The 27,757-nt window shown below is 38.5% G+C and overlaps 1 protein-coding gene across 4 annotated transcripts in view; it reads left to right on the forward strand.

Moving 5' to 3' along the window:
• The window catches only part of CORIN (corin, serine peptidase), a 230,071-nt gene that overhangs the window by 182,461 nt on the left and 19,853 nt on the right, over positions 1-27,757 (forward strand). For 3 of the 4 annotated variants that reach the window (XM_081236190.1, XM_081236189.1, XM_081236191.1), the window contains 3 exons: positions 7,491-7,607; positions 10,204-10,253; positions 10,406-10,580. In XM_081236190.1, the coding sequence (XP_081092316.1) occupies positions 7,491-7,607; positions 10,204-10,253; positions 10,406-10,580 (342 nt within the window). Of the gene's footprint in view, positions 1-7,490; positions 7,608-10,203; positions 10,254-10,405; positions 10,581-13,390; positions 13,511-27,757 lie in introns of those variants that run through there. The other variant, XM_081236192.1, reaches the window with a different exon arrangement.

The following is a 27,757-nucleotide window of genomic DNA, read 5'->3' on the forward strand; positions in this document are numbered from 1 at the left end:
ATATTATCTAAATGCCAACTCCACTGGTCTTTTCATTTTATTTTTACAGTTTGGAATCAAAATCCAATTTCTTACTCTGGCCTACAAAGCATAATCTGGCCCCTGCCTCACTCTCTGACCCCATCTCCTAGCACTCTCCACTTGTCCACTAAATGTTAGACACATTGACCTTATTACTGAGATTCCAGTGCTGTAAACTCATTCCCATCTCGGGAGCTTTGGCTCCGCAGTTCTTTTTGTTTGGAAGGCTGATCTCTAGACCTTAACAGGATCACCTCCATCTCATCATTCGTGTCTCTAAGCTTGTATATCAACTATTTACAAAGGTCTTTCTTGACAACCCTAGTTGGAGCAACTTTCACACTCACCAAGGTACTCTCTATTTTCTTACTCTGTCTTCTTCAAAGCATTTATTGGTATCAGAAATTATTTTTTCACATGTTTGTAATTTGTTCCTCTCACTAAAACTCCTTTAGGAAGGGACTCCATCTGATATAACACCAGTGTGCTGTCTCCATTTCCATTCCAGCTTATTAACTTTATTAATCATCAGTTTTAACCCTTGTCCATCTGACTGTGTCATTTGTTTAAATTCTGCCGGGGTGATATTCCTTTGGCAATGAGTAAACTGAGTTCACTGAACACTCACTGATAACCCATTGTGTCATTCATGAACATAAGTCTAATATCTACCCAATCTTGTACTCTTCCTACATCTTCCAAAAGCTAACAAAAGAACATGTAGATCTTGACTCTGAGGCATAATAATCTTTTGAACTAAAAAATTTCAAGTAAAGTCACTTGTAGCAGACATTTATTGTGTTGCTTCTCTGCCTCCCTCCTTTTCCTTTGGGACCTTCATCCCTTCATTTTGGGACTTGCTTCACTTCCCATTCTATCCTTGGGATCCAAAAGGGGGCTGCCGTCTTTGTACATGACCCACTTTTCTTGGCCTCAGTGATTGGTAGAGGGGTAGGTAATACCTCACCCAAGCTGGACTAATCAAAGGACCTCACTCCTGGGCTACAGTGGCTGGTTTTGTGATACTTAAAGTTTTTCAATAAGATTTGTTTTAAGTGGACTGGGGAGAGAAGACGTCTTTCCTCTTTGGTCACAAAGATGAAGGATTTGAGTTTAGAGCTGCAGACAGCCTGTCCCCTGGCTTGTGGAAAAGTTACTTGGAGGTCATTAAAGCCACCCTCCCACCTCGTCCTCCTCCCTCCAACTGAAGAAGTGGAGATGAGAGATGGAGAGTCATGAAGGTGCTTGGACCCCAGGCACCAGCCATCCTGAAGACCATCCACATCCCTTTAGTGATTGATTACATTTCTACTTTTTGATATTCAGATATTCAGGCACTATTTTAGGTACTAAAATGCTGATTTTTGTTGTTGTTGGTGGTGTAATACTGTTAACTGAATATTTTTTAAAGCCCTGAAGTTTGAATTATTTTATTTTGTAATGTACCCAGAGAGTCATATTCTGCCTTAAAAGTTTGAATTGAATAAAGGTGCACTTTCTCTATGCCTATAATATCAAGATGAGGAAGAAAAGAGCAATTGATGAAGCAAAGCTTCTATTAGAAAAATAAATTCTACCTTGGTTCCAAGACTTTCTGAACTGGTGGAATAAAAAATGGCATATTGTAATTGAAACTGGTAATCTTTAGTTTTACACTGATGAACTAAAAGAAGGTAAAGGCAAACAGGAAACATTTTTTAAACAACTAAATAAGTTTCTTTCAAGACAATGTTGTCTCTGTCTCTTAAAAATTAAAAAAAACATGTCCCCAAAGTTTTCCTCCAAGTTATCAAAAAAGAAATGGGATCTTTTTTTGAAGATAAAATAGCCAGAAGGAAATACTTGGACTACTGTAGATTCTGAAAGAGGTATATACTTATTGCTCAAAAACATACTTACAACCTAACACCATTTATTGAGTTTGTTTTACAATATAAGATTGAAATCTTGTAAATGATCAAATGACATTTTAATTTTATGATTGATTAATTTTTTTATATCTTTAATGAAATGTTTATTTTAAATAGTGCTTTATTAGTTTTATTTTCTAATTTATATGAGAATGAGAATGTATATTTAATAGCTATAGTTTTCAATTAATTGTATGTTAGAAATGGATTATGTCATTGATTTTTTTTATGAAATATGAATAGTCTATAATTTAATTTTATAACCTATAACTTCTCTTTTCTTTGAGATAGTTTTTGTCTCTTGTACCTGTAAATCATGGCCTATTACAGTTATTATACTCTACCTTTGAGGTAGATAAATGAATAAAATTATATATTTTCAGTTAAGATTACAATAAAAATATTTTTAAATACTTATTTTACTGGAAAAATAAACTCAGACTTTATGCTCTTCTTTGAAACATTTCTATTGACGGGAGTTTTGCTGTATAAAGTGTAAGGTGAGCTATCTAACCAGACAAACGATTCTATGGTCATGTTCAGTTGTGTTTGTTTGCAACCTATGATGCCTTTCTGTCAATATTTCTAGGTCTTCCTTCTACCTGGCAAAATAATTTAACTAGCTTTTAATATTAACATGTCTAAACTATAGGAACCAAACAGAGACAATAACATGACAGGGTTTAAGATAAGATTTTTGAAATCAGATACGAAACGTTTAACAGAAAGGTTCCAAGTTCTGAGGAGGATATTTAGAATTGCAAATAATGTTTCCACTACACAAGGCGTTTGTATTTCAAGACTAACCATCAGTACTGAGGATATTTAGAGGAGGAGGAGGATATTTAGAATTGCAAATAATGTATCCACTACACAAGGCATTTGTATTTCAAGACTAACCATCAGTACTGAGGTTGAGGACTCATGACTTTCCCAAGCAATAGATGCCATAGAATAGACCTGGTCCTTCCACTGGAATGTGTGGCATGTCTAGGTAAGTCCTGCACTACTGTCTTGCTGACAAAAGTAAAGAAGCCCTTTGCTTTGTGGGATTTGTGCTGACTTTCATTTTTTAGGTAAGCAGCCCCTACGTAATTATAATACAAGCATGAAATACCTCGTTACTCAACACCAAGTGACCTGAGAATGAGACAAGAATAAGCCAAGTTGTCTAGAGATCTGATTGTTCACCTAAGCCTTAAAATATAGACTTCCTTTCAAAATATCAAGATGTTTCAGAATTCTAGATATGTTCTATTTTCTCATTTCAGTGGGTATGGGGGAATTATACATTTTTTATATGTGTCTTACGGCCACACATTTCAAGAAGCACATTTGAGCGAAATTCTCTTGCTTTTTTGTGCAGTACTGCTTTTAGACCCAGAGCAGAGGGGCCTTGCCCTGGACCCCAGAACTCAACCAGTGGTGACTTTGCCCTGAGGGGACTTTAGGAAATGTCTGTAGACCTTTTTGATTGTCAGTCCAGGAGTGGTGTGGTGATACTAGTATTTTGTGTGTGGAAGCCAGGGGTGATACTGAACACCCTACAGTGCCCAGGACAGCCCCGCATAGCAAATAATTATCTGGTATAAAATGTCAGTAGTGCCAAAGGTGAGAAACCCTGATTTCGAGGCACCACTCTGGTCTTTCTTCTTAGCTGTGCCTCACCTCATGGGGCAAAGAGTCTGCCCACCAGAGGTATGCCCACCTGGGGCCCGGTGAACTGTTTTCAAAGTGTGGTCCCAGACCACAGCATCTGTATCACCTGGCATCTTGTTAGATAGGCAAATTGGGGGCCCCATCTCAGACTTATCAAACCTGGAAATCTGGGTATGGGGCCAACAATCTTTGTTGTAACTGGTGCTCCAGTTGATTCTAATGAATGCTAAAGTTTGAAAACCACTGTTCCAAGGAGTCCAAGAATTCTATATTTGAACCTAAAAGATATGTTGATCAAGATGGTAAGATAGAATATGTTTTCTTTAACAGCTTGTTAACTTGATTTATAATATCTAAATATGTAGACATATAGTATATGGGCCTCCATTTATACTCTCGCTCTGGGCCCCTCAAACGTTTGGGATGGGTCTATGTCTTAGTTTTCTCGCACTGTCAAAAGAGGGCATTGGAGTAGATTGTTGCTTAAATTTCCTTCTCTGTATATGATTTCATAGCTGCTCTAGAAGCATTTGGGTCTGACTGCATTCCCTGCTCAGACTCCCTTAGGATACAGTGACTTTGATACTTCATCACTAGCAAGATGCTTTTTTGCTCTTTTGCTCTCTACCCAACAGGATTTGTCTTTTGATATAATATGGAAAAAGATAAGTCAAATGCATCACCAACTGTTAAACAAACTTTGAGCAGTTAAGTTCCAGATATGTTTTAATAGCATGACTTACATTATGTATGTAGTTATAAAAATTAAAAAGTATAGACAAACCTACCCTTGATAAGTTTGTAAACTGACATTACTCTTTGAAGGGGAAATTCATAAAAAATTTACATTTTGATTCAATAATTTTATTTCTAGGAATTTATTCTCAATTCACATGTGTGCATGTAAGCAAAGGTGAATGGTTAAGAGTATTAACTGCTGCTTTTTTGTTATAGCCAGAAATTGGAAACAGCCTCAGTAGTGGATTGGTAAAGTAAATGTACATCCATATAATGGAACACTTTGCAGCTATGGAAAGAACATGGTGTGTGCCCTTAATAGAGGAGGGCTGCGTAATGTTCATAGTGTTAGAAGTGGTACTCTGATGTCAGACCAAAGGGACTCACTACCAGAGCTGTGTGACCTTGAGAAAATTACTTATTCTCATGTTGCCTCAATTTTTTCATCTCCAAAATGGGGAATAATAATAAAGCATACTTCACAAAGTTGTTGAGAGGATTAAATAATATGAAACAAATTACTAATCTTTTAGTGCTTGCCCTACAGAAAATAGTTATTAGTTAATAAAATATAATTGTTATTATTATTATCTAGCTATTATTATGCAAAAACTTCCAAGATAAATCATTAAATGAAAACATCCTCAACACCACACAGAACAATGTGTATAGACTAAAAGAAGAGGGGTGTATGTACAAGGACTACAGAAAAAGCTTGGCAAGAATACTCAAATGCTATTTACAGTGATGGTTTTTATACATCTTGGATGGGAAGGATATTTTTTCATTGTATAATGTTTGGGTTTTTTCCATGTATAAGTATTACTTTCATGATTTTAAAAATTATTTAAAGAAAAAAATAAAAGTTGAAATCACACAGATGCTCAGATTCTGTATAATGGCAGAAGCCGACATATGGATTCGCTGATATTTTTTTAATGGGCCATAAGATGACATTTCTAGGGCTGAAAGATTTATTTTTGTGCATGAGAAGCATGCTAGGGTTTAAGAATTTCATGGGAAACTAACTTTTGTAATGATATTCCCTTCTTGTTGATGATGAATTTCTTAGATTTTCCGCTTGGTGTAACTGAGAGATTCAGGCTAAATTGCCTTTCTTGTTGGAGGTTAATTAATGAAATGCAAAAACATCCCTTGAGGTGACTGAAGGGACCTTGCGAGTTGAAAGACTGAAGCGTCCTTTGCAATGATTTTCCTATCTAGCATCAGTGCAAATCCTGTGCTGACTTGTCCCCATGCAAGTCCCTCTTGCCCTGTGAATATCTGCCTAAAGAATGATTTCATTAAATAACAAACCTGAAGCTGATCTTCCTTTGGCTTTTTGCGAGTAAGATGCCTGGATTTAGGAGGCCACAGATTGTTCTATTGCAGAAAGGAATTCTCAGGATGCAGGTATCAAGAGAAACACCATGAGTGGTGTGTGTGGCCTCTGATTTTTGTATTTTCCATCCCACTGTGCCTCTGCATACAGCACTTCTGGGATTACTGAAAAGCCAGAGCCTCATTTTGGTGAAGGAAAGAATTCTCATTTTGCAGTAGGTTTTGTGACATCTTCAAATATAAAACAGTTCTTTCAAGTTTCTAAATAAATTAAAGCTTGTGCGATGCTTCTTAAAGCATGGGCAGGGTTTATGCCATTTGTTCTTAAATGATTAGAATTCATCCATGATTAAGGACTCTGTTTTGTTTTTAATCTTTGGTTCTTATTCTATCCTCAAGTCTTCTCTTTAGAGGGTTTTATTCTTTTTAAAATAACTGGATTTGGGGAGGTTTTTGTTTCTTTTATTTTCTATTCTGTAATGACAGTAGTTTTAAAATAATCGATAACCCGGGGAAGTGATCATTTTTCTTTCAATGCCACTGAATCTAACTTTTCTTCCCTTCCTGTGCCCCCCTTTTTACAAAAAAATTGGCATTCCATTATCAAAAAAAGAAAGTCACTAAGCTCACAGACTTGATGCTGCTACAACTTCAAGATTTCCAGGTTCATTTGAATCCTCAGCACTGCTTGCCATTCTTTTTAAGTTATCTTTGATGTGTTTCTCCAAATACTTCCACCAGGGAACAATTTCATATACACGCCACTTTCCTCACCATCATGCACCCCTGCCACCACCCCCCACCTTCATTCGAGGAGCCCCTCGTACTTGAAAAGAAAAGACTATCGGATTGTCTGATTTGAATTCTCTTGATGAATTCTCTTGAATTCTCTCCCCATCTCCAAATCCAACTAAGTACCTGCTTCCTTCTCTCCTACTTCCAGATTCAGAAGGAGCCCTCGTTCCTCCTATCTAAAATGATTTCCTCTACCTCTTCTACCCTTAACAGCATCAGGTGATCAAAATCCAAAAGATTTTCTTCAAATATGGATTGCCTAAGTGAACCAATTATTTCATGAGGAATAGGATATTTTACACAAAAACGCAAACACTTTTGAAACCTAAGGTTTTAAATCTTGGGTACATCTTGGGTACAAGCATATTTATTTGATGATTGAATGAGGCATTGACAGGAAAGTACTGGTGGAGTTTGAGTGAGAATATGGGTAAACAGCAAAATGATGTTGTCTAACTCCTGTCTCTACTTTCTAGAGATCTTCCTAATTTTTAGTGCATAAAGATTCTGCAGTATGTTGAAAAAATTCCACTTACAATTTTATACTGTCTGAACAGACTCTAAATGGCCATTGATTCTCTTTACTTATTATTTATTTTAAGGTATTGCTTTATTGCAGGAATACATTGGGCAAGAAAAGTGAAGGAAAAAATACTCCAGGCAGATAAATTTTATTTTACTTTTGATCCCTGCCTAAAGTTGCTCTTGTTTTTTAGGTATTGGAACTTTTACATCGTATATGTTAGAATTCCAACACCTCACAAAGTTCAAATACATGTCAGCAGAGAGAATGACTAAAATAGCTGTAACAGTGTGGATCTTAATTGCTTCAGGATACTTTTAGTAACTTCCCCTCTTGCTGATCACATTCCATGCCAAACTTCTTCGAATACTAATCCCCCTCTTTAAATATTGGCTGATAATTTAATGCTTCTTTTTATAAGAGAGTAAGTGCTAAATAATGATATTGCCTGGTCAAAGATCATTGTACTTTGAATATTTATCTGGTATTTGCCCTTCTATCAGAGAACCATCTGTGACCAAACTGATACAGGAACAGGAGCAAGACCAGCAGTGGCTGACATTGCACTCCGACTGGGAAAGCCTTAATGGGACCACTTTGCATGAACTACTGGTAAAAGGGTAAGACACCCATCACTAGAGCTGTGTAGAGTGGATCATGGAGCAAACATCTATCATTAGGACCCTTCTTCTGTTTCTAATTTAAGATAATCCACATTTGTCACATCAAAAAGGAGCTTCCATAGAATAGCTATGGGCCTTTATATTTCAACATCATTTGGCTTTTTTTCTTCTTTGTAGACATAGATCTTTTTCTCTTGGCTAATTACATTTTTCTTTAATGATGATTGCAGAAACTATCATGCTTAAGGAGGAGGAACGTGGGTTCTAATCTTGGAGTTTTTTTCACATCCTATTAAAAATAAATTCTTAATATCTACACTTTCTACAGATGTTACATGGGACTAGTTAACAGAAGAAATTGAAATAATGGCAACTGATAAAACTTGGAGAGCCTGAGGAAAAAACAGACACAAAATAAAATTATAATCAAGTAACCTTGAAAATATACTTCTGAAAAATTTCCCCTAAAAAACCATGGCAACATTGCCTCCTTCATCTTGGGTAGGGATGCAGGAGAAAGGTAAACTGAGGGAATTAACACTCATTTAGTGCTTGTTACATTATAGGGACATAGCTATAGAGTATTTAAATAACTTGCTCAAAATTCACAGCTCACAGATGATAAGTGATAGTCTTTGAACTCAAACCAAGTTTATCTGACTCCAAAGCTTTTAATAAATGTTAGAGAAATCAGTACATAAGAATTCTAAAGAATAATACTAAAGGTGGGCCATTTCTCTTTGTAATGTCTTGACATTTTCCCCATAGACCAAACTTGCAGCCAAATTTCTGAATAGTTGTCAACTGAAGTACTTCCTCCAATGACCTGAGTCTTTCAACAGTGATTTGTTTCCCCAAACTGGGACTGCCAGAAAATCCCTTTCAGTTCAGATAGATAGGTAGATAGATAGATAGATAGATAAACTCATTCTAAGTTGAGAGTTGGTGGACCTGTCCTAGTCCTGCCTTGCTAACTAGATATGTGATCCTATAAACCGCGATTTCCTTTAAAATAAGAGTTGAGATACATAGTCTTTGGTCTTTTCCTGTTCCTAAAAGCTATGACTTTAAGATCTAACAAATAACAACTAATTATTTGTATCTCTTCTATGCCGGGTTCATTGTTAAGCTCTGCGGGGATGTAGAAGTGGATGAGGGGGCCAAGGACCGTGGTCTCAGGAAACATACATTGTAGAGGTGGACAGAGAGACTCTAAACTAGTAATAAACAAAATGAATTTCAGATATTTGGAAGTGTTACAAACAAACTAAGGATAACGAAATAGAGAGTGAGGAGGAGATATGACTTCAGGTTGTGAGAAGGCAAAACGCAAATGTGCTTTTTCTGTATTATATAATTTATTGTATACACATATCCCCATGCAAATTTAGCAAGAAATGGAAAATACAGTAGATCTTCCAAAAGGAATGTGGAAATGACATAGTTAAGGTTGTTTTTCTTTCTTCTGACATATCTAGGGTTCTAAGCATGTCATAGTATTTTTGACAGTTCCAACATGTTTTTTTTTCTTTTAAATTTGCATTGTGAATAAATGCTTGGAAGAGAACTTTGTGGTTAAAACTTAGTATACCCTAAGCTGAATTCTCTTGTGCAGCCACATCGATAGATGCTTAAACCATGTTCTTGCCTTCAAAGCTAAACTCTAATTTTTAGAAAGTTCTTCCTTTCCTGAATGCACTTTTTCTATAAGTTCTCTCTACTGATTCTGATCCTGCCATCTAGAGTTACATGGGATGAATTTAATCCCCTTCCTCCTGTCAGCTAATCATAGATACACAGTTTAACACTGAAAGTCCCAGCAACATAGAAAACAAATATATGGTTACCAAAGGGGAAAGGGACGGAGGGAGGGACAAATTAGGAGTATGGGATTAACAGATAACAGACTAGTATACATAAAACAGATAAGCAATAAAGATTTACTGTATAGTATGGGAAATTATATTCAATATCTTATAATAACCTATAATGGAATATAATCAGAAAAAAAGTGAATCACTATGGTGTATACCTGAAACTAACACAATATTATAAATCAACTATACTTCAACTTAAAAAGATAAAAAAAGTCTCAAGATTCTTTTCTAGTCTAAATATTCAATTCCTTTCTCTGTTCTCTAACTTTCTGAAGTAATATTTTATTTCTCTCAAGCTATTTCTCAGCATCATTTGGACATACATGTCCTCTTCATAAGCATAAAAGTCTGACATGCTTCCTCCTCACCATACATTCTGAGAAGCAGACTAATGCCTTTCCTTTTCCTCTCCCTACTTTGAAAATCATTGAGTCAGTATTATGGGTGGTGCCACCAGCCAAGATGATGTGGGAAACTTTGCTAACAATAGTTTCTCTTCCCACAAATGTGAAAGTGTATAATGATGATATTAAATACACTTAAAACAAGTACATCCTTCATATACCTCCACCTCCAAGGTGATATCTGACCACAGCCCTGCCTTGAGAATTCCTAACTTAAGTATAAGCTATTTCTTGCCTTTCACTGGTAAAGTGTTTGAAGTGAACAATAAATATGTAACTGAATATTATGCCCTTTTATGTTTCCAAATCTAGGCAGTCCTGTCACAGCAGAAGTAAGATTTCTCTTCTATGTACTAAACAAGGTGAGGGAATTAGTGGTGTAACAATGGGATATGAACTTAATTTAACTGGATTGGCTCAAGGGAAAAAATGATCACTTGTACATGACAGCAAAGATGCAAGCATCTAGCTGGTTTTGGTAGTGAGTCACATACTGTTTCCTGCTCCTTGGTAGACTGTGGGCGCCGCCCTGCTGCCCGAATGAACAAGAGGATCCTTGGGGGTCGGACGAGCCGCCCAGGAAGGTGGCCCTGGCAGTGTTCCCTGCAGAGTGAACCCAGTGGTCACATTTGTGGCTGTGTCCTCATTGCCAAGAAGTGGGTTCTGACAGTCGCCCACTGCTTCGAGGGGTAAGCTGCACCTTTTCTTTTGCTTTGCCTGATCATTTTGTCACTTGGGTATTTTTTTTTTAACATCTTTATTGGAGTATAATTGCTTTACAATGGTGTGTTAGTTTCTGCTTTATAACAAAGTGAATCAGCTATACATATACATATATCCCCATATCCCCTCCCTCTTGCGTCTCCCTCCCTCCCACCCTCCCTATCCCACCCCTCTAGGTGGTCACAAAGCACCGAGCTGATCTCCCTGTGCTATGCGGCTGCTTCCCACTAGCTATCTATTTTACGTTTGGTAGTGTATATATGTCCATGCCACTCTCTCACTTTGTCACAGCTTACCCTTCCCCCTCCCGATATCCTCAAGTCCATTCTCTAGTAGGTCTGTGTCTTTATTCCCATCTTGCCCCTAGGTTCTTCATGACTTCTTTTTTTTTTTCCTTAGATTCCATATATATGTGTTGGCACATGGTATTTGTTTTTCTCTTTCTGACTTACTTCACTCTGTATGACAGACTGTAGGTCCATCCACCTCACTACAAATAACTCAATTTCGTTTCTTTTTATGGCTGAGTAATATTCCATTGTATATATGTGCCACATCTTCTTTATCTATTCATCCGATGATGGACACTTAGGTTGATTCCATCTCCTGGCTATTGTAAATACAGCTGCAATGAACATTTTGGTACATGACTGTTTTTGAATTATGGTTTTCTCAGGGTATATGCCCATATGGCATTCTGTAATTCAGTGCAAAATCCACAGTTGATCTCCTTTCCAGGTCCTTATCTGCTTAGATTTTTCTACCCTTGGTGTTATCATCCTATATAGGTGCTGCTCATTTATTGGCAACAGATGTATATTGCTTATGATTTGTGTCCTAAGGAGGGAGAAAGAGGAAGAAGTTTAGAAGATTGACTCTCTAGCCAGCTTTAGTCTCTTTTCTAGCCCTCTTAAATACATCAAATGCGTATGAATTTAAACAGAGCAGACTTACGTAGATACTACAGTGAGGTTAGGATGCTTGAGGAATTGGTGAGGAGTTTGGGAAGTAGAGTGAAAAGTATAATATGTGGGGCTTCCCTGGTGGCGCAGTGGTTGGGAGTCCGCCTGCCAATGCAGGGGACACGGGTTCGTGCCCCGGTCTGGGAAGATCCCACATGCCCAGCGCAGTGGCTGGGCCCGTGAGCCATGGCCGCTGAGCCTGCACGTCCAGAGCCTGTGCTCCGCAACGGGAGAGACCACAACAGTGAGAGGCCCGCGTACTGCAAAAAAAATAATAATAATAAAATAAAATAAAATATATATATGTGTGTGTGTATATATATATATATATATATGTATATATATATATATATATATATATATAAAATATGTGTGTTAGTCAGGGCTGTCCAGAGAAACAGACCAATGAGAGAGAGAGAGAAAGAGAGAAAGAGTTTTCCGGGAATTGGCAAACATTCCTGGAGGCTTGGTGAGTCTAAAGTCTGATGGGGTGTCAGGCAGGCTGGAGACTCAGGGAAGAGCTGCAGTTCAAGTCCAAAGGCAGCATGCTGGCAGAACTCCTTCTTGCTCTGGGGAAATCAGTCTTTGCTCTGTGAAAGTCTCCAACTGATTCGGTAAGGCCCACCCACGTTATGGAGGGTAACCTGCTTTACTAATAGTCCACCATTTTGAATGCTAATCTCTTCCAAAAAAGCACCTTCACAGAAACATCCAGAAAAATGTTTGGCCAAATATTGGAGCACCACAGTCCAGCCACTTGTCACATAAAATTAATCATTGCAAAATACCTAAAGGGAGCAGAAAAATAAGACCAAGGGGAACCTACCCCAAGTTGACAAACATCACTGCAGAAGGTCCTTGTCTATTTCAACTGTTGTTGTATATTTTAGGAGCAAAAAAAAAAGACTCCTAACCAAACAATAACAAAATAACAACAGCAAACAACAACCATTTTTTATGCCCAGGAAGATTCTGGAGATTAGACAACTAGAGAGGAAATAGCTTGTGGTTTGTCTCTGCTCAGCAATGTCTGGGGACTCTACTGGAAGGTACTAAGGTTCTAGGGGCTGGCACCACCTGAAGTCTGGCAGTGGATGCTGCCTGTTGGCAGGGGCATTTGTTTCTCTCCAAGTGAGACTCACAGCATCCTCCGAAGTGAGAGACCCAAAAAGGGAGCCAGGAGGAAGCCTTTTTTGATCCAGCCTCCAGAGACACACAACATTACTTACACTATGGAGTTGGTCAGAGCTGTCACAGCCCCACCCAGATTCAAAGGGAAGAAACATAGAACTCTTCTCTCAGCGAGAGGAGTGGCAAAGTATTTGAGGACATGTTTGAAAAACCACCATACCACCCATTTTCTTCTTTTTCTTTTTAATAATTTTACTTTATTTAAAAGTAATAATAAATAATAGCAAAAATTTAACACAAATAACTCACAGTTCTATCACCTCATTAAATTGATTATTTTCATTTTACCAGGTTAATTTGTAGAAAAAAATGCAATTTCATTTTTTTGCCTATTTGTCTATTATTATTTTTTCTCAGCTTTGCCACTTACTGTGTCAATTTATGAACTTCTTTGGGCCAAGTTTCCTCATCTATGAAATGAGGGAAATAACAGTCCTTAACTCACAGGGTTGGTGCAGGCATCAAGTGAGATAGCCTATGTAAAACCTTAAGAACCATGCCTGATACCAATCAGTAAGACATCAATAAAGGTAAATTTTTCTTTTTAAAATATCATTACTAAAAACATGCATTCAGGGACTTCCCTGGTGGTGCAGTGGTTAAGAATCCAACTGCCAATGCAGGGGACACCGGTTGGAGCCCTGGTCTGGGAAGATCCCACATGCCGCGGAGCAACTAAGTCCATGCGCCACTACTGAGCCTGCACTCTAGAGCCCGCAAGCCACAGCTACTGAGCCCACGAGCCACAACTACTGAAGCCTGTGTGCCTAGAGCCCATGCTCCGCAATAAGAGAAGCCACCGCAATGAGAAGCCCATGCACTACAGTGGAGAGTAGCCCCCACTCACTGCAACTAGAGAAAGCCTGCGCACAGCAACGCAGCCAAAAATAAATAAAACAACAACAAAAAAACGCATGCATTCTGACTTTTCCCTTAGCATTATGGCATGAATATTTTTTCATTTTGCTAGCTCAATTTTTATCTCCTTCCATACTCTCTCTCCTTTGCTTTCTCATCATCCTCAAGATCACCCCTAGTGATTGTTCCTCCACAGCTGTAAACACATATTTTTCACAGGGTGTCATTTATTTTTACAGTTTGAAATCACACGCTATACTTTTGTTTGTAAGTTTCTTTTCTCATGTAGCAGTATATAATGGACATCCCCTCCAAATCAGTTGATGGAGCTCTAGCTCATTCTTTTTCAAAGCTAAATGATATTCCATCATAGAGATTCACCATACTTTTTTTTTTTTTTTTTTTTTTTGCGGTATGCGGGCCTCTCACCGCTGTGGCCTCTCCCGTTGCGGAGCACAGGCTCCGGACGCACAGGCTCAGTGGCCATGGCTCATGGGCCCAGCGGCTACGCAGCATGTGGGATCTTCCCGGACCGGGGCACGAACCCGTGTCCCCTGCATCGGCAGGCGGACTCTCAACCACTGCGCCACCAGGGAAGCCCTCACCATACTTTTTTTTATTGACATTGATAGACATTCACGTTAGTTGATGGACATTCACATTAGTTCCAGTTTGCTATCACTTTAACAACACTGCAATACATCTTCTTATGCAAAGCTATTCACCTATTGGTACTCTTGTTTCTACAGAATAGAGTCCCAGAAGGTATATTCATCTCCATATGGGGGTTAAAGAAATGAATATATGTTTCCTTTCTTGGAATGCTAACCTAGTGAGACAGACATTTAAACAAGTAATTAGAATATGAGAAGTGATTATAAAATGGAAATGTGTATATCTAGCTATTTGATTTCTCTTTTTGGGGAAATATAATGTAAAAAAATCAAACCAGAACCTCCTCTTGAGAACTTTTAATGTGTAAGAATGACCCCAGATGATTGGAAGAGTCTGTGTAGTATGTCAGGAAATACATTGCAATGTTATTGCTTTGGAAGGGGCCAGATGTTTCCAGATGTCTTTTCCAGTTCTGATTTATAACTCCATGATAAGCAGAAGATTGTACTAGCAAGAGTACATTTATCAAAAGACAATTACCTAAATGAATCCAACAGCTCTTTAAGGGAATAACACTTTATATGCTAATTCATCCAGTTCATGCACCGCTTTTGTCATTTCCATATGTGGTATCCAAGTTTTGTCTTTCACTGACAGATCTGTGAAGTTAAGGGGAAACCTTGCAATAGAGAAGAAATGTGTTTATAATTAAGGAAATGGATATTCTATCAAAGGCCCTGGTAAAATTTCATGGAACATTAGACTTCACAGAACTGTCAAGTGGGGCCTGGCCTATCCATAAGAAGTTAGAAATTGCCCAACTTCAAACAAGTCTTTTCTTGAATGTGTGCTAATAACTTTGGTTCTATTTTACAATCTTTCCAGTGGCCCTGAAAACTTTTGAGAACCTCTAATTGTAAGCCTTACTCTCTGTAGGATCCATCAATTGCTGCAATTAATGGGATTTACTTCATATCCTGATTCCATACTTTGGCAAGGGCCAGTGTGACCCATCTGTAGTTCTTTTCAAGCCTGTCTCTTTTAATTATATTCGTGGAAAAAAAGGACATGTCTTGCTCCTGCATGGAAAGGTATTTAAAAATCCCAAAGGAAAATTAAAAACATGAGGTACTAAGTTGATCAGATGAAGTCCCAGATGCCATGGTAACAATTCAATTTCCACAGCTCTAAGGAAGAAAGACCTTGAGTTTCAGGGGTAATTTTACAAGCAATTTCCCTGCCTTCTTCCACCTCCAGGAGACTTAAAGATGAACTTCCTAGGTTGGCACACAACTAGTAATTATCAGAAGTGTCTGATTTCTCTCCAGGAAATCTGCATGAAAAACTATCCTTTTACTATATGATCACAACCCTTAACCCTGCCAGGTCACCCATGTCTTGATTTCTACCACACCAGCTCTTCACTCCAACAAGACTTGTGTTTGCTTGTCTGCGCACCTCCTCCTATTGTCTCAGTCCATCTGTCTCCTCCTCATCTTGTTTCTTTCTCCAGGTAACCTAGGGCACTGGGATCATCACTTCAGTCCTCTCACCAGGACCTTCAACTTCTTTGCCCCTAGATCTTTCTGCCATACACACCACGCAGACCTCCAACTACGAGTCAATATGAAGAGCACATTTTCAATCCTATATTCATGCTCTTCCGAACTGAGGAGAACATTACCCAAGGATTCAGATTAGTATCATGCCTGACTTTCAGCATCCATTGGACCCTTAATATTACTCAGTAACCTTTTCACCTATTTCTGGACAGCTCCCTTTCTCATTCTCCACAGAAAAAAACCATTGACTTACCCACCTGTACTGATCTAACAGTCTTTTAATACAGTCAGGAAAAGAAGTGAGAGGTTTGGTCTGACGTTTTATTACTGAGCCCATGTCGTGTTCTCATGGTTACTTCTTTATCTTCTAGGTGCATATAAACCATGCCATTCATTTGCAATTTTTTCTTTCCATTCTGTCTACTTGAGAGATTTGATCCATTCCCATCAAGTACTAATGTCCACTAAAATAGGAATTCTCCATTTTGGATCCATACCTCCCCTGGGGTGCTGTTTTCCAGCATCACCAGTGAGTGAGCAATTGTGGTGACCCTGACCTGACTCCATGCCCCCCACTGCCCTGCCCCCTAAGGAGGCATTCTCTGCATCCTCACTGCTCCAGTGGAAAAATGTCTGGGTCTAGGATGTAGCCAGCAGTTGGCCTAAAAGTTAGGCCAATTCCCATAGTTTTGGGGGCTCACAGAAACTGGGAGTTCTTCCCCTTCTAATCTTTGTAGTTACTTACTTGTTTCTTCTTGTCCTGCAACTATCTGCGTACTCTGCACCTACACCTGAACAGCTGGTCATTGCTGGCGAATATCACACACCAGACTGCTAACTGAGCTCATGTCAAATGTATGATCTTGAATCTCAAATGAGCATCTAACAATATGGCACCCATCCAATATATGTTCACAGTAAAGCCACTTTTCCATCCTCAACTATTTGACATCTTCTCCTCTCTCCCCAAATCTCCTTCACCCTTCTCTGGTCTCACCTCATCCTTTATGTAGAAAATAGACATCATTATATGTTTTGCCTTGTCTCACCCTTAATTCCAACAAGTTACCTGTATCTGTGGCCACGTTCCCTCCTTTCACTTGAGTTATGGTGGAGGATGTGTCCTTGTTCCTTTTTAAGGGCAATCATATTTCCATTTATCTTTCAAAGACTTTATTTTAGATGCATTTATTTTTTTAACATCTTTATTGGAGTATAATTGCTTTACAATGGTGTGTTAGTTTCTGCTTTATAACAAAGTGAATCAGTTATACATATGTTCCCATATCTCTTCCCTCTTGCATCTGCCTCCCTCCCACCCTCCCTATCCCACCCCTCTAGGTGGTCACAAAGCACTGAGCTGATCTCCCTGTGCTATGTAGCTGCTTCCCACTAGCTATCTATTTTACATTTGGTAGTGTCTATATGTCCATGCCACTCTCTCACTTTGTCACAGCTTACCCTTCCCCCTCCCCATATTCTCAAGTCCATTCTCTAGTAGGTCTGTGTCTTTATTCTGTCAAAGACTTTACTTTAAAATCATCATTTCTATTTTTCATCAATTTCTCTCTTTTTGCTGGATCATTCCCTTCAGCAAACATGCCTTAGTGTCACGAACTTAAACCCCCTTCTCTTGACTTCACATCCCTCTTCAACTCTTGCCCCATTTTGGCTAGTACTCACAGTAAAACTCCTAAAAGAGTTTCCTACAGTCACTGTCTCCACTTTTACACTTCCTGTATTTCCCTCAGGTCACTCCAGTTGGGTTGTCATCAAGGCCACTACAGAAATGACACTTACCAAAGTCTTCAGTGACTTCCATCTTGCCAAATCCAGTGGTGGATTTTCAGTTTCTAACTCACTGGAACCCTCCCTAGTATTTGATGACTACATCCTTCTTAAAATACTTTCTTCACTTTTCTTTTAAAATAACAAAAAAAATTCTTATGTCACTGACCTACCCTTCTCTTTCTTTTTTTGCAGCTTCCCCTCTTTTTGGCCCCTAAATGTTTTAGTTCTCCAGGTGTGTTGTGGACTGCACAGTTGTGTCCCCCTAATTTCCACATGTTGAAAATCTCACCCCTAATAAGGTGCTATTAGGAGCTGGGGCCCTTGGGAGGTGATTAGGTCATGAGGGTGAAACCCATGTTGGGCTGAGTGTCCTTATGAGAAGAGAAAGAAAGCTAGCCCTCTCTCCCTCTGCCATGTAAAGATACAACAATAAGACCACCATCTGTAAACGAGGAAGGGGATCTTCACCAGACCCTGACCATGCTAGTGCCCTAATCTTTGACTTCGAGCCTCAACAACTATGAGAAATAACTGTTGTTTAAGCCACCCAGTCTATGGTAGTTTGTTATAGCAGCCCATGATCAGATAAGGACCTAATTCTTGGCTTTCTTATCTGTATACAATCATCTAATCACATGGTTTCAAATGCTTGTTTATATTTGAACAAATATGAATACCAAATATTGATATGAATATCAAATATGAATATCAAATATTTATTCATAACTTCCAAATTTATATCTCTAGCACAGCCCAGATTTTCTCCCAACCCACCAACCTCAAACATATTTAAATGCTTAGATGAAGTGTCCATTTGAATGTATAATAAACATTCTACTTTACATGGCTAGAACAAAACTTGAGTCCTTATCTCTCCCACTTAGCAAATAATTGTATGCTTCACAAACTTTCCGCATCTCAGTAAGAGGCATCATTATCCATTGGTTTGCTAACGCACCAAACCTGGGAGTCATCCTTAATTCCTCCCACTTTTACTCTAGCAGTAAGTTCTGTAGGATCTTCTTTCAAAATATAGCTTGAACCCAACTGCCTCTCATCATCTTTATGCTATAATCCTAATCCAGACCACCATCATATCAGGTCTGGATTATTGTATTAGCTTCCTAGGGCAGCCATAACAAGGTACCACAAATTGGGTGGCTTCAACAAGCTAAGAAGTTTATTGACAGAAGTTTATTGTCTTACAGTTCTGGAGGCTAGAAGTCTAAGATCAAGGTATTGGGATGGTTGGTTCCTTCTGAGGGCTGTGAGAGAGAATGCCTCTCGCTTGGATTCTGGTGTTTTGCTGGCAATCTTTGGCATTCTTGGCCTATAGAAGCCTAATTCTGATCTTTGTCTTCATCTTCACCCTTTGTGTGCATGCCTGTCTCCAAGTTTCCCTTTTCATGAGGATACCCAGTCATATTGGATTAGGGCTCACCATACTGGCCTCATTTTAAGTTGTTTACCTCTGTAAAGACCTTATCTCCAAATAAGATCTTGTTCTGATATATTGGGGATTAGGATTTCAATATATGAATTTTACAGGGGGACACAATCAACCCATAACAACTTTTAAAACAGTTTCCTATCTGTTTTTTTTTTAGACTACTCTCTTGTTCACTTACTGTCTATTCTACACACAGACAGTGATCTTTCTAAAATGTAAATCATACCACGTCACCACCTGTTTTAAAGCTGTACAACAGCTTCTCATTGTAACAATAAGATTTCTTATCATAGCCTTTAAATATCTAGTCCTACCTCTTTGCATCTCCCCCTATTCTCTCATCACTCATTGGGCTCCAAACATGTAGCCTTTCTGTCCCTGAAATCCCCCAATCTCATTCCTGCCTTAGGACCTTTCTACTTGCTGCTTCTGCAGTTTGGAACCCTCCTATGAAGTCACAAAATTGCCTCCTTCCCCTCATTCAAGTCTCAATTTAAGTATCACTTTGTCAAAGGCCTGTCCTAACCATCCTAGCTAAAATGACCCCCCCATCAGTCATCTCTCTTTCACATTATCCTATTTTTTCCCCTCCTAATTACCAGAGATAATCTTATTTGTTTATGTATATATTTGGCTAGCCCAGTAGGATGAAAGCTCTATGAGGGCATGAACCCTGTCTGTCTTCCTTGCCTCTGTATTTTCAATTCTTTCAGCAAGGAATATAGCAACCAATCAAATATTTGTTAACTAACTAACCAGCCCCTTCTCGGTGTTAGTGATGACATCTGTAGTTCTTTTAGTAGTTAGGACTATAATTTCTCTGGAACTAGAAATGTTAACTCCTCTGCAGAAGGTCAGTGATCTTTTATTGACCCCTCCCATATCTTAGACCAGACATCAACTCAACATTTCAATGTATTAAGCACTTATAAGTTTTATCACATGGAAGATGTGTCTTTTGGATGTTGCCTGGAGACCATTCTCCTTGAATGGAGATATTAGAAGTAAAGGAAAGTTCAAATAGTTCAACTTTGTCTTAGTTGACTACTATATTAAATTATTTGCCCCAGATAGAAATCCTCGTCTTGTTCTTCCCACACATAATTTTGCTGAGAAGCCATTTTTATTTTTCCTGCTTTTTTTCTATTGGCTGATTGATTGATTGAAGTATAGGGATTTCCCTGGTGGTCCAGTGGTTACCAGGGGCCCGGGTTCGATCCCTGGTCAGGGAACTAAGAAAGATCCTGCAAGCCACACAGCATGGCCACACACACAAAAAAAAAATTATTGAAGTACAGTTGATTTACAGTGTTGTGTTAGTTTCAGGTATACAGCAAAATGATTTGGTTATATATATAGATACAGGTTTTCAGATTCTTTTCCATTATAGGTTATTACAAAATAATGAGTTTAGTTCCCTGTGCTATACAGTAGGTCCTTGTTGGTTATCTTTGTATATATAGTAGTGTGTATACGTTAATCCTAAACTCCTAATTTATTCCTTCCCCCCTTTCCCCTTTTGTAACCATAAGTTTGTTTTCTATGTCTGTGAGTCTATTTCTGTTTTGTATATAAGTTCATTTGTATCATTTTTTTAAGATTCCATATATAAGTGATATCATATATTTGTCTTTCTCTGTCTGACTTTACCTAGTATGATAATCTCTTGGTCCATCCTTGTTGCTGCAAATGGCATTATTTCATTCTTTTTATGGCTGAGTAATATTCCATTGTGTGTGTGTATATATATATACCACATCTTCTTTATCCATTCATCTGTCAATGGACATTTAGGTTGCTTCCATGTCTTGGCTATTGTAAATAGTGCTGCAATGAACATTGGGGTGCATGTATCTTTTCAAATTATGGTTTTCTCTGGATATATGTCCAGGAGTGAGACTACAGAATCATATGGTAGCTCTATTTTTAGTTTCTTAAGGAACCTCCATATTGCTCTCCATAGTGGCTGTACCAATTTACATCCCCACCAACAGTGTAGGAGGGTTCTATGACTAAGACTTTTTGACAATTGCTACAGTTTCTTGCCACTGTTCTGTGATAAACTTTACAGTTTGAAAGCGCTGAGATTCTTATGTTGTAACATTTACTTTTTGGATGATTCTTCATTTTCTTACTGCAGTCATTTGTGATGGTAAGTCAGAATTTGGAACTCAAACTCTCCCATCTCTGTTTAGCTGTACTTGTTTTAAGAGTGTCTGGACACATTGTCGTATCTTTTTGCCAAAACATTCTTAAATCTGATTCTCTAAGCTCTAGGATGTGTATCTGACTTTCCCCTTCTCTAGCTTTTTTGGACCCTGGGGTAATAGAATTGCTCAGTTTCTGTAATTTCATTACTGGCGGCTAGTTCCCCATCATATCTGGGGGGATACATTCAGGAAAGAGAAGGTATCTTCCTTCTATCTGCCATCCTATCACTCACCAGTCAGTCTCCACTCATCCTGCATGCTTTCCCCTCTGTGGCCAGTACCTGATTCTTGTGTTGATACCTGTGGACCCTTCTCTTTGTTTCAGAGAAGTTTAGTGTAAAGGTTGTGGTGTAGGGGTTTAAAGAACTAGCTTTCTGGCCTGCTACCATCACTTAGTATCTCTGTGATTTTAGATGAGTCACTCATCTGCTCTGAGTCACTGCTTTCTCTTCTCTAAAATGGAATAAGCATTCCTATTTGTACCTCATAATTGGTGAGAAGATGATTGAATTGATATGTAGAAATACTTGGAAACTATAGAGATTTTATACTAAAAGAAAAATCCAGCTCTGATCTCTTTTGCTTGTTAGATACATTTAAAAACTTTAGCCAGCAGTTCAAACTGTGTATACTTTACATAAAATCCAGAACTTTGGCTTCCCTGAAACAATCAGAAGGTCAGTTAACACTGGATATTCTAATATGACAGCCATCAGCAGGAGCTGAGAGGCAGATGGCCCTCAAGATGGGCAAGTCTTGTGGTCTGACACCCACTACTTACTGACTTATACTCAGCCCGTTTATGCATTTACGTTGTGGTCATCCCATTCTAGAATCTAGTCACTGCATGTGTTAGAGAGAATTCTTTAAACATACCAGGGGCAGATGCAATATTAAAAGTAAGAGGTTCCTAAGATTTGTAGAACAGAAATGATGCTTTTGTGTGATATTTCTTTACTTAGTGCAGATATGGTAAATTTCAAATTACTTCCAAGTCACCAGATAGCTGTGCCATTTCTGGAGTAAGTCTTATAAACTAGTGATTTCTATCACAGGGGCTAATTATAAATATTAATTTTATTTTCTGAAAAAAGATAAATAGTAAATATAAGTTATTCGAAGTAAAATCAGAAAGGGTGAAAAAAGGGAAATTTTTGTGCTCTTAAGAAAGGATAAAGATAGAAGAAAATCTCTAAACCTGGCCAGCTGAATTAAGTGAAAATGTGGCAAGTTTATGTCTAAACTAGAGCTGAGTGTGGCAAATTACAAACTGAAACTGGTTATTGTGTCCAGAGACATTGTGCCTTCAATTCTATATAAACTTCCCTGGATGTCATAATGCATCTGAGGTGTATAAGTAGCTGTGTTTTCTCTCTAGAGTGATAATTGAAGAATTAGAAGTTGAAATCATATTATCTCAACATTATCTATAATGTATATTCATCATTAAAACAGGAGCATAGGGACTTTCCTGGTGGCGCAGTGGTTAAGAATCTGCCTGCCAATGCAGGGGACACAGGTTCGAGCCCTGGTCTGGGAAGATCCCACATGCCGTGGAGCAACTAAGCCCGCGTGCCACAACTACTGAAGCCCACGCGCCTATAGCCCGTGCTCCGCAGCAAGAGAGGCCACCGCAATGAGAAGTGCACACCGCAACAAAGAGCAGCCCCCGCTCACTGCAACTAGAGAAAGCCCGCACAGCAACGAAGACCCAACACGGCCAAAACTAAATAAATAAAATAAATTATAAAAAAAAAAAAAAAACAGGAGCATAAACATGAAGCAAATTAAATAAGAATTTCTGGTAATGAAATAGTATGTAGAGCAAGAATGAAAGGAGAAAAAGGTCTCTTAACATCTTCCTCAGCCACTTTTATTGTTACTGCTGGATTTTCACCTGGCTTCACCTTGCCTGCTTCCTCACTCTCAGAGCATGAGGATCTTGGCACAATCTTCTTTAAGGATGCACCAGTTCTCCTTGCTGTTGCTTTGAAGTCTGACGGCACTGAGAAAAAAATCCCCTTGATGCTGAAGATTTTCAGCAGCTATACTTGGCTTTTTATCTTTGTAGTCCCATTTACTCTTCACTAAAATGGCCATATGAACATAGCTTGTTCCTATGTGTTCCTCTACTGGGTACATTTTACTGAAACTAGATTCATGTGGCGTTCATGTAGCCCTAAGTCTTCTTTCCTCTTTTTGCTTCCACCCAGGTGGGGGTGACTTATTCTTTCTAGAACATGCTTAATATACCAATATACCATTTATACACATCTCCCTCACTTCATGTACCTCTTTTGAACAACAGGTTATTGTTTTTCCTGGTTTCTGCCAGACTTGGGAAAAAACATTTAATGAGACTTTATTTTCCCCCTTATACTCATAACAAAAAAGAAAATAGAACAGTTTACTTACTGAATATAAAAAAGTATGTGAATTTCCTGTATTTTTTTTTTTTTGGCTTTTGGTGGATATTAATGCCATAAGGACAGTAGCTTGTGTCACAACAGGCTACTGAATACCAGTTAATAACATTTAGCAGTTTTATTGATACTTATGTTTTACTGTTAGAATTAGATTAACCCGAATATAGTAATTAAGTCTGAAAAGTTTACACTATTTCATTTTGTTACCAATAATTTGCAGTGTTCAACTGTATACTGTTTGTCCTACTGCTTGTGATTTAAGCAGATAGATGAGTATTTTTTCTGAAACCAAAATTTAGTAGCTCTGATTGGAGGCAAGAATTTTATTAAATTTATTAAATTTTATAAATTTATTAAATAGGTAGACACATTTGAAATCAATAATTGTTTGATTTCAAATATCTTAAACAATAGAATCTCAAGTGAGTATTGAATTTCTCAGATGGTTATGCACTTACTCCTCTAGACTGAAAAATGGAACAGGGAGAGGGAAGCAAGGAGGGAAAGAAGGAAGGAAGGAAGGGAGGGAGGGAGGGAGGGAAAGAAGGAAGGAAGGAAGGGAGGGAAAGAAGGAAGGGAGGGAGGGAGGAAGCGAGGGAGGAAGGAAGGAAGAAAGAAAGAAAGAGAAAGAAAGGCATGTTCTTTGAGTGATGGCTTTATTTAATGAAAAATAGTCTTCTGTAACCTTATCCTGTAATGTTCATGAGATATCACTTCCTGAATTTTATTATAATTGTTTCTTTAAGTGTTCATCTTTACTCAATTCTAAAGTTTGTATAGGCAGGGATCATGTCTTTCTTGCTTATTATTGAAATCCCCAGCTCTATATCTATATCTGTATATCTATAGATATATTTCTATATAGATATATTTCTCTTTATATAGATGTTATATATATATATTTTTTAAAATAGTGACATCAATTTTTTTTATTGAGGTATATTTGATGTACAGTATTATATAAGTTTCAAGTGTACAACATAGTGATTCACAATTTTTAAAGGTTATACTCCATTTATAGTTATTATAAAATATTGACTATACAACAAGAACGTACTGTATAGTACAGGGTATTATATTCACTATCTTGTAATAACCTATAATGGAAAAGAAATCTGAAAAAGAATATATATATAATATATATATGAATCACTTTGCTGTATATTTGAATCATTGTAAATCAACTATACTTCAATAAAAAAATTGACTGTATCCCCATGTTGTACAAATATCCTTGTAGCTTATTTATTTTATACAGTTTGTGTCTCTTAACCCTCCTCCTGTTTTGCCCCTCCCCCCCTTCCCTCTCCCCTCTGGTAACCACTAGTTTGTTTTCTGTATCTGAGTCTGTTTCTTTTCTGTTATATTCACTAGTTTATCTTTTATATTCCACACATACATGATATCATATAGTATTTGTCTTTCTCTGTCTGACTTATTTCACTTAGCATAATATCCTCCAAGTCCATCCATGTGGCTGCGAGTGACAACATCTCATTCTTTTTTTATGGCTGAGTAGTATTCCATCACATATATATATATACACCACATCTTCTTTATCCATTCATCTGCTGATGGACACTTAGGTTGCTTCCATATGACATCAATTTTGATAGACCTAAAATTATTTTTTTTTACAATGGAAAAAGGATAGAATGTGTGGACTGTATAGAGGACTCTTTTAGTAGAATCTAGTCTAAGAACCCAACAATGCTAAAAACATGTTGAATGTTGACCTTGCATACTTTTTCCTAACCCTCCTAAAATCTCAGTGTTTTGAATTTTTTCTATGCATGAGAAAATGGTGAAGAACGACCTGCCAAGGAAAAAAAGAGGGTGGGTGGGTTTTTGTCAGAGACTCCCTAGGGACTCTTAAAAAGACTAATTCCCAGACCCCAGCCCAACTTTCAGTTGATATGGGATGATGCTCAGAAAATCAGTATTTGAAAGCTCCTCAGATGATTTAGTATTCAGCCTGGGTTGAAAAACAACTGGTCTAGCTGGTCAAATCAGCTTATGTTAGTTGGGCAAGCTTGCAAATGAGGACAGTGATGGCATGGCTGACATATCACCACAGTATAAGGGAATATCTGCAATAAAAGCTCCACATTCCAATACTGTGGTCAACTAAATGCCCACACCTTTGGTCCTGGCCCACTATGGAGGAAGAGAAACTGAGAATGGAGGAGGAGGTGGAGGCAACGATGATGAATAGACCTTGCTTAGGTGGTTGGAGTTGGCCACTAATAAATGTCTTGAAACATCATCTGTTGAACTATCATTAAACAAGTACATGTTAAGAACCCAATGTATGCTAGGTACTAGGTCCTGGGAATACCAGCCAAGTCCTTGCCTTCACAGAACTTACAGTCTGGGGGCCAGACACAGAACAGACAAAGAAGTATATCATCATTGGTATCAATGAGTGCTGTGAGACAAAAATTAAAGCTGGGTCAAGAGTAGAGAGTGATGGGGTAAAGGCTAGACTGGGCAGTCACGGAGGACAGCTTTGAGGTGGTGATGTTTGACCTGGGACCTGGGTAAAGAGAAGGAATAAATGTGGGAGCCACGTGAGAGCTGAGAGAACAGAAAGGGAAGGGTCCTGAGTTGTGGATATCCTTGGCATGTCCAAAAATAGAAAGTCCCTGGGGTTCGAATGGAGCAGGTCATGTGGGGCCTCGAAGGCCATGGATAGGAGTCTACAGTTTGTCTTGGGTGTGATTCAAAGTCCTTGGAGAATTATGAGCAGAAAATGAATTTGATCTAATTTTATTTTTAAAAAGATCACTCTGCGACTGGGAGGAGAATGGGTTATAGGGGCGAAGAGTAGAAGAAGGGCCATCATTTGGGAGATGAGAGTAGCTTAGATTAGGATTGTAGTGGTGGCAGAGGGAGAAACAACAAGATTCAGGATATATTTGAAAGCAGAGTAGTGAAGACTTGCTGATGCAATCAATGTTGCGTATGAGAGATGATTCAACTGCATAACTGGTGGCTATAATTATTAAATAACTGTACAATGAATTCTGAATGCTTACAACATTGCCACATACACAGTTAGAACTCATAAATCTTAGCCAGTATCAAACATCCAAGCAAATATGTGAGTGGATAAATTGGATGTACAAGTCTGCAGCTCAAGGGAGAGGATGGAGCTGGAGATATATGTTTGGGAGGTACAAGGCTATGGGTGCCGTTTAAAGCCATTGGACTAGGTGAAATCTTCTAGGGGGTGAGTGTAGAACGAGAAGACTGAAGGCAGTGGCCTGGGGCACTTCAATATAGACACTGAGAGCAGAGGAGGAGGATCCAGCAGAGAAGACAGAGAGGAAGGGGCCCCAGAGATGGGAGGAAATTCTGGAGCTTGGAGAGTCCTGGAAGTCAAGTGGAAAAGTGTTTTAAGGTGGGGCTTCCCTGGTGGCACAGTGGTTGAGAATCTGCCTGCCAATGCAGGGGACACGGGTTCGAGCCCTGGTCTGGGAAGATCCCACATGCCGTGGAGCAACCAGGCCCGTGAGCCACAACTACTGAGCCTGCGCGTCTGGAGCCTGTGCTCCACAACAAGAGAGGCCGCGATAGTGAGAGGCCCGCGCACTGCGATGAAGAGTGGCCCCCACTTGCCACAACTAGAGAAAGCCCTCGCACAGAAACGAAGACCCAACACAGCCATAAATCAATCAATCAATCAATCAATCAATCTACAGTTAAGGAAATCCTGTAAAAAAAAAAAAGGTGAAATTTCTCAGGAATAAATACAAATTCCTTCATTAAAAAAAAAGTGTTTTAAGGTGGAATTGACTAGACTATTGCTAACAAGTTTTCAAAAACAATGAAGTGTAAGACTGCCCATTAGAAGTTGTGGGTGGCCTTTTTAAGCCCCTAGCTTGAAATTTTCAGAAGCCTTCCCTGAAAACTTGACATTTCTGAAGCTCTGGCTCCTTCTTGGAGGGATCTCTTAGCCTCAGCTTTTCATTCTCTTTCATTTTTTTCTCTTGTCTCTTTTCTCTTCACATCTTTTCGTCATCTTTCCCACTCAATGAAGCAAGTATTAACTATGCTGCCTGCCTTTCAAAGCGAA

This window comes from Mesoplodon bidens, assembly GCF_964165515.1.
Source record: "Mesoplodon bidens genome assembly, chromosome: 1".
Classification (NCBI taxonomy): domain Eukaryota; kingdom Metazoa; phylum Chordata; class Mammalia; order Artiodactyla; family Ziphiidae; genus Mesoplodon; species Mesoplodon bidens.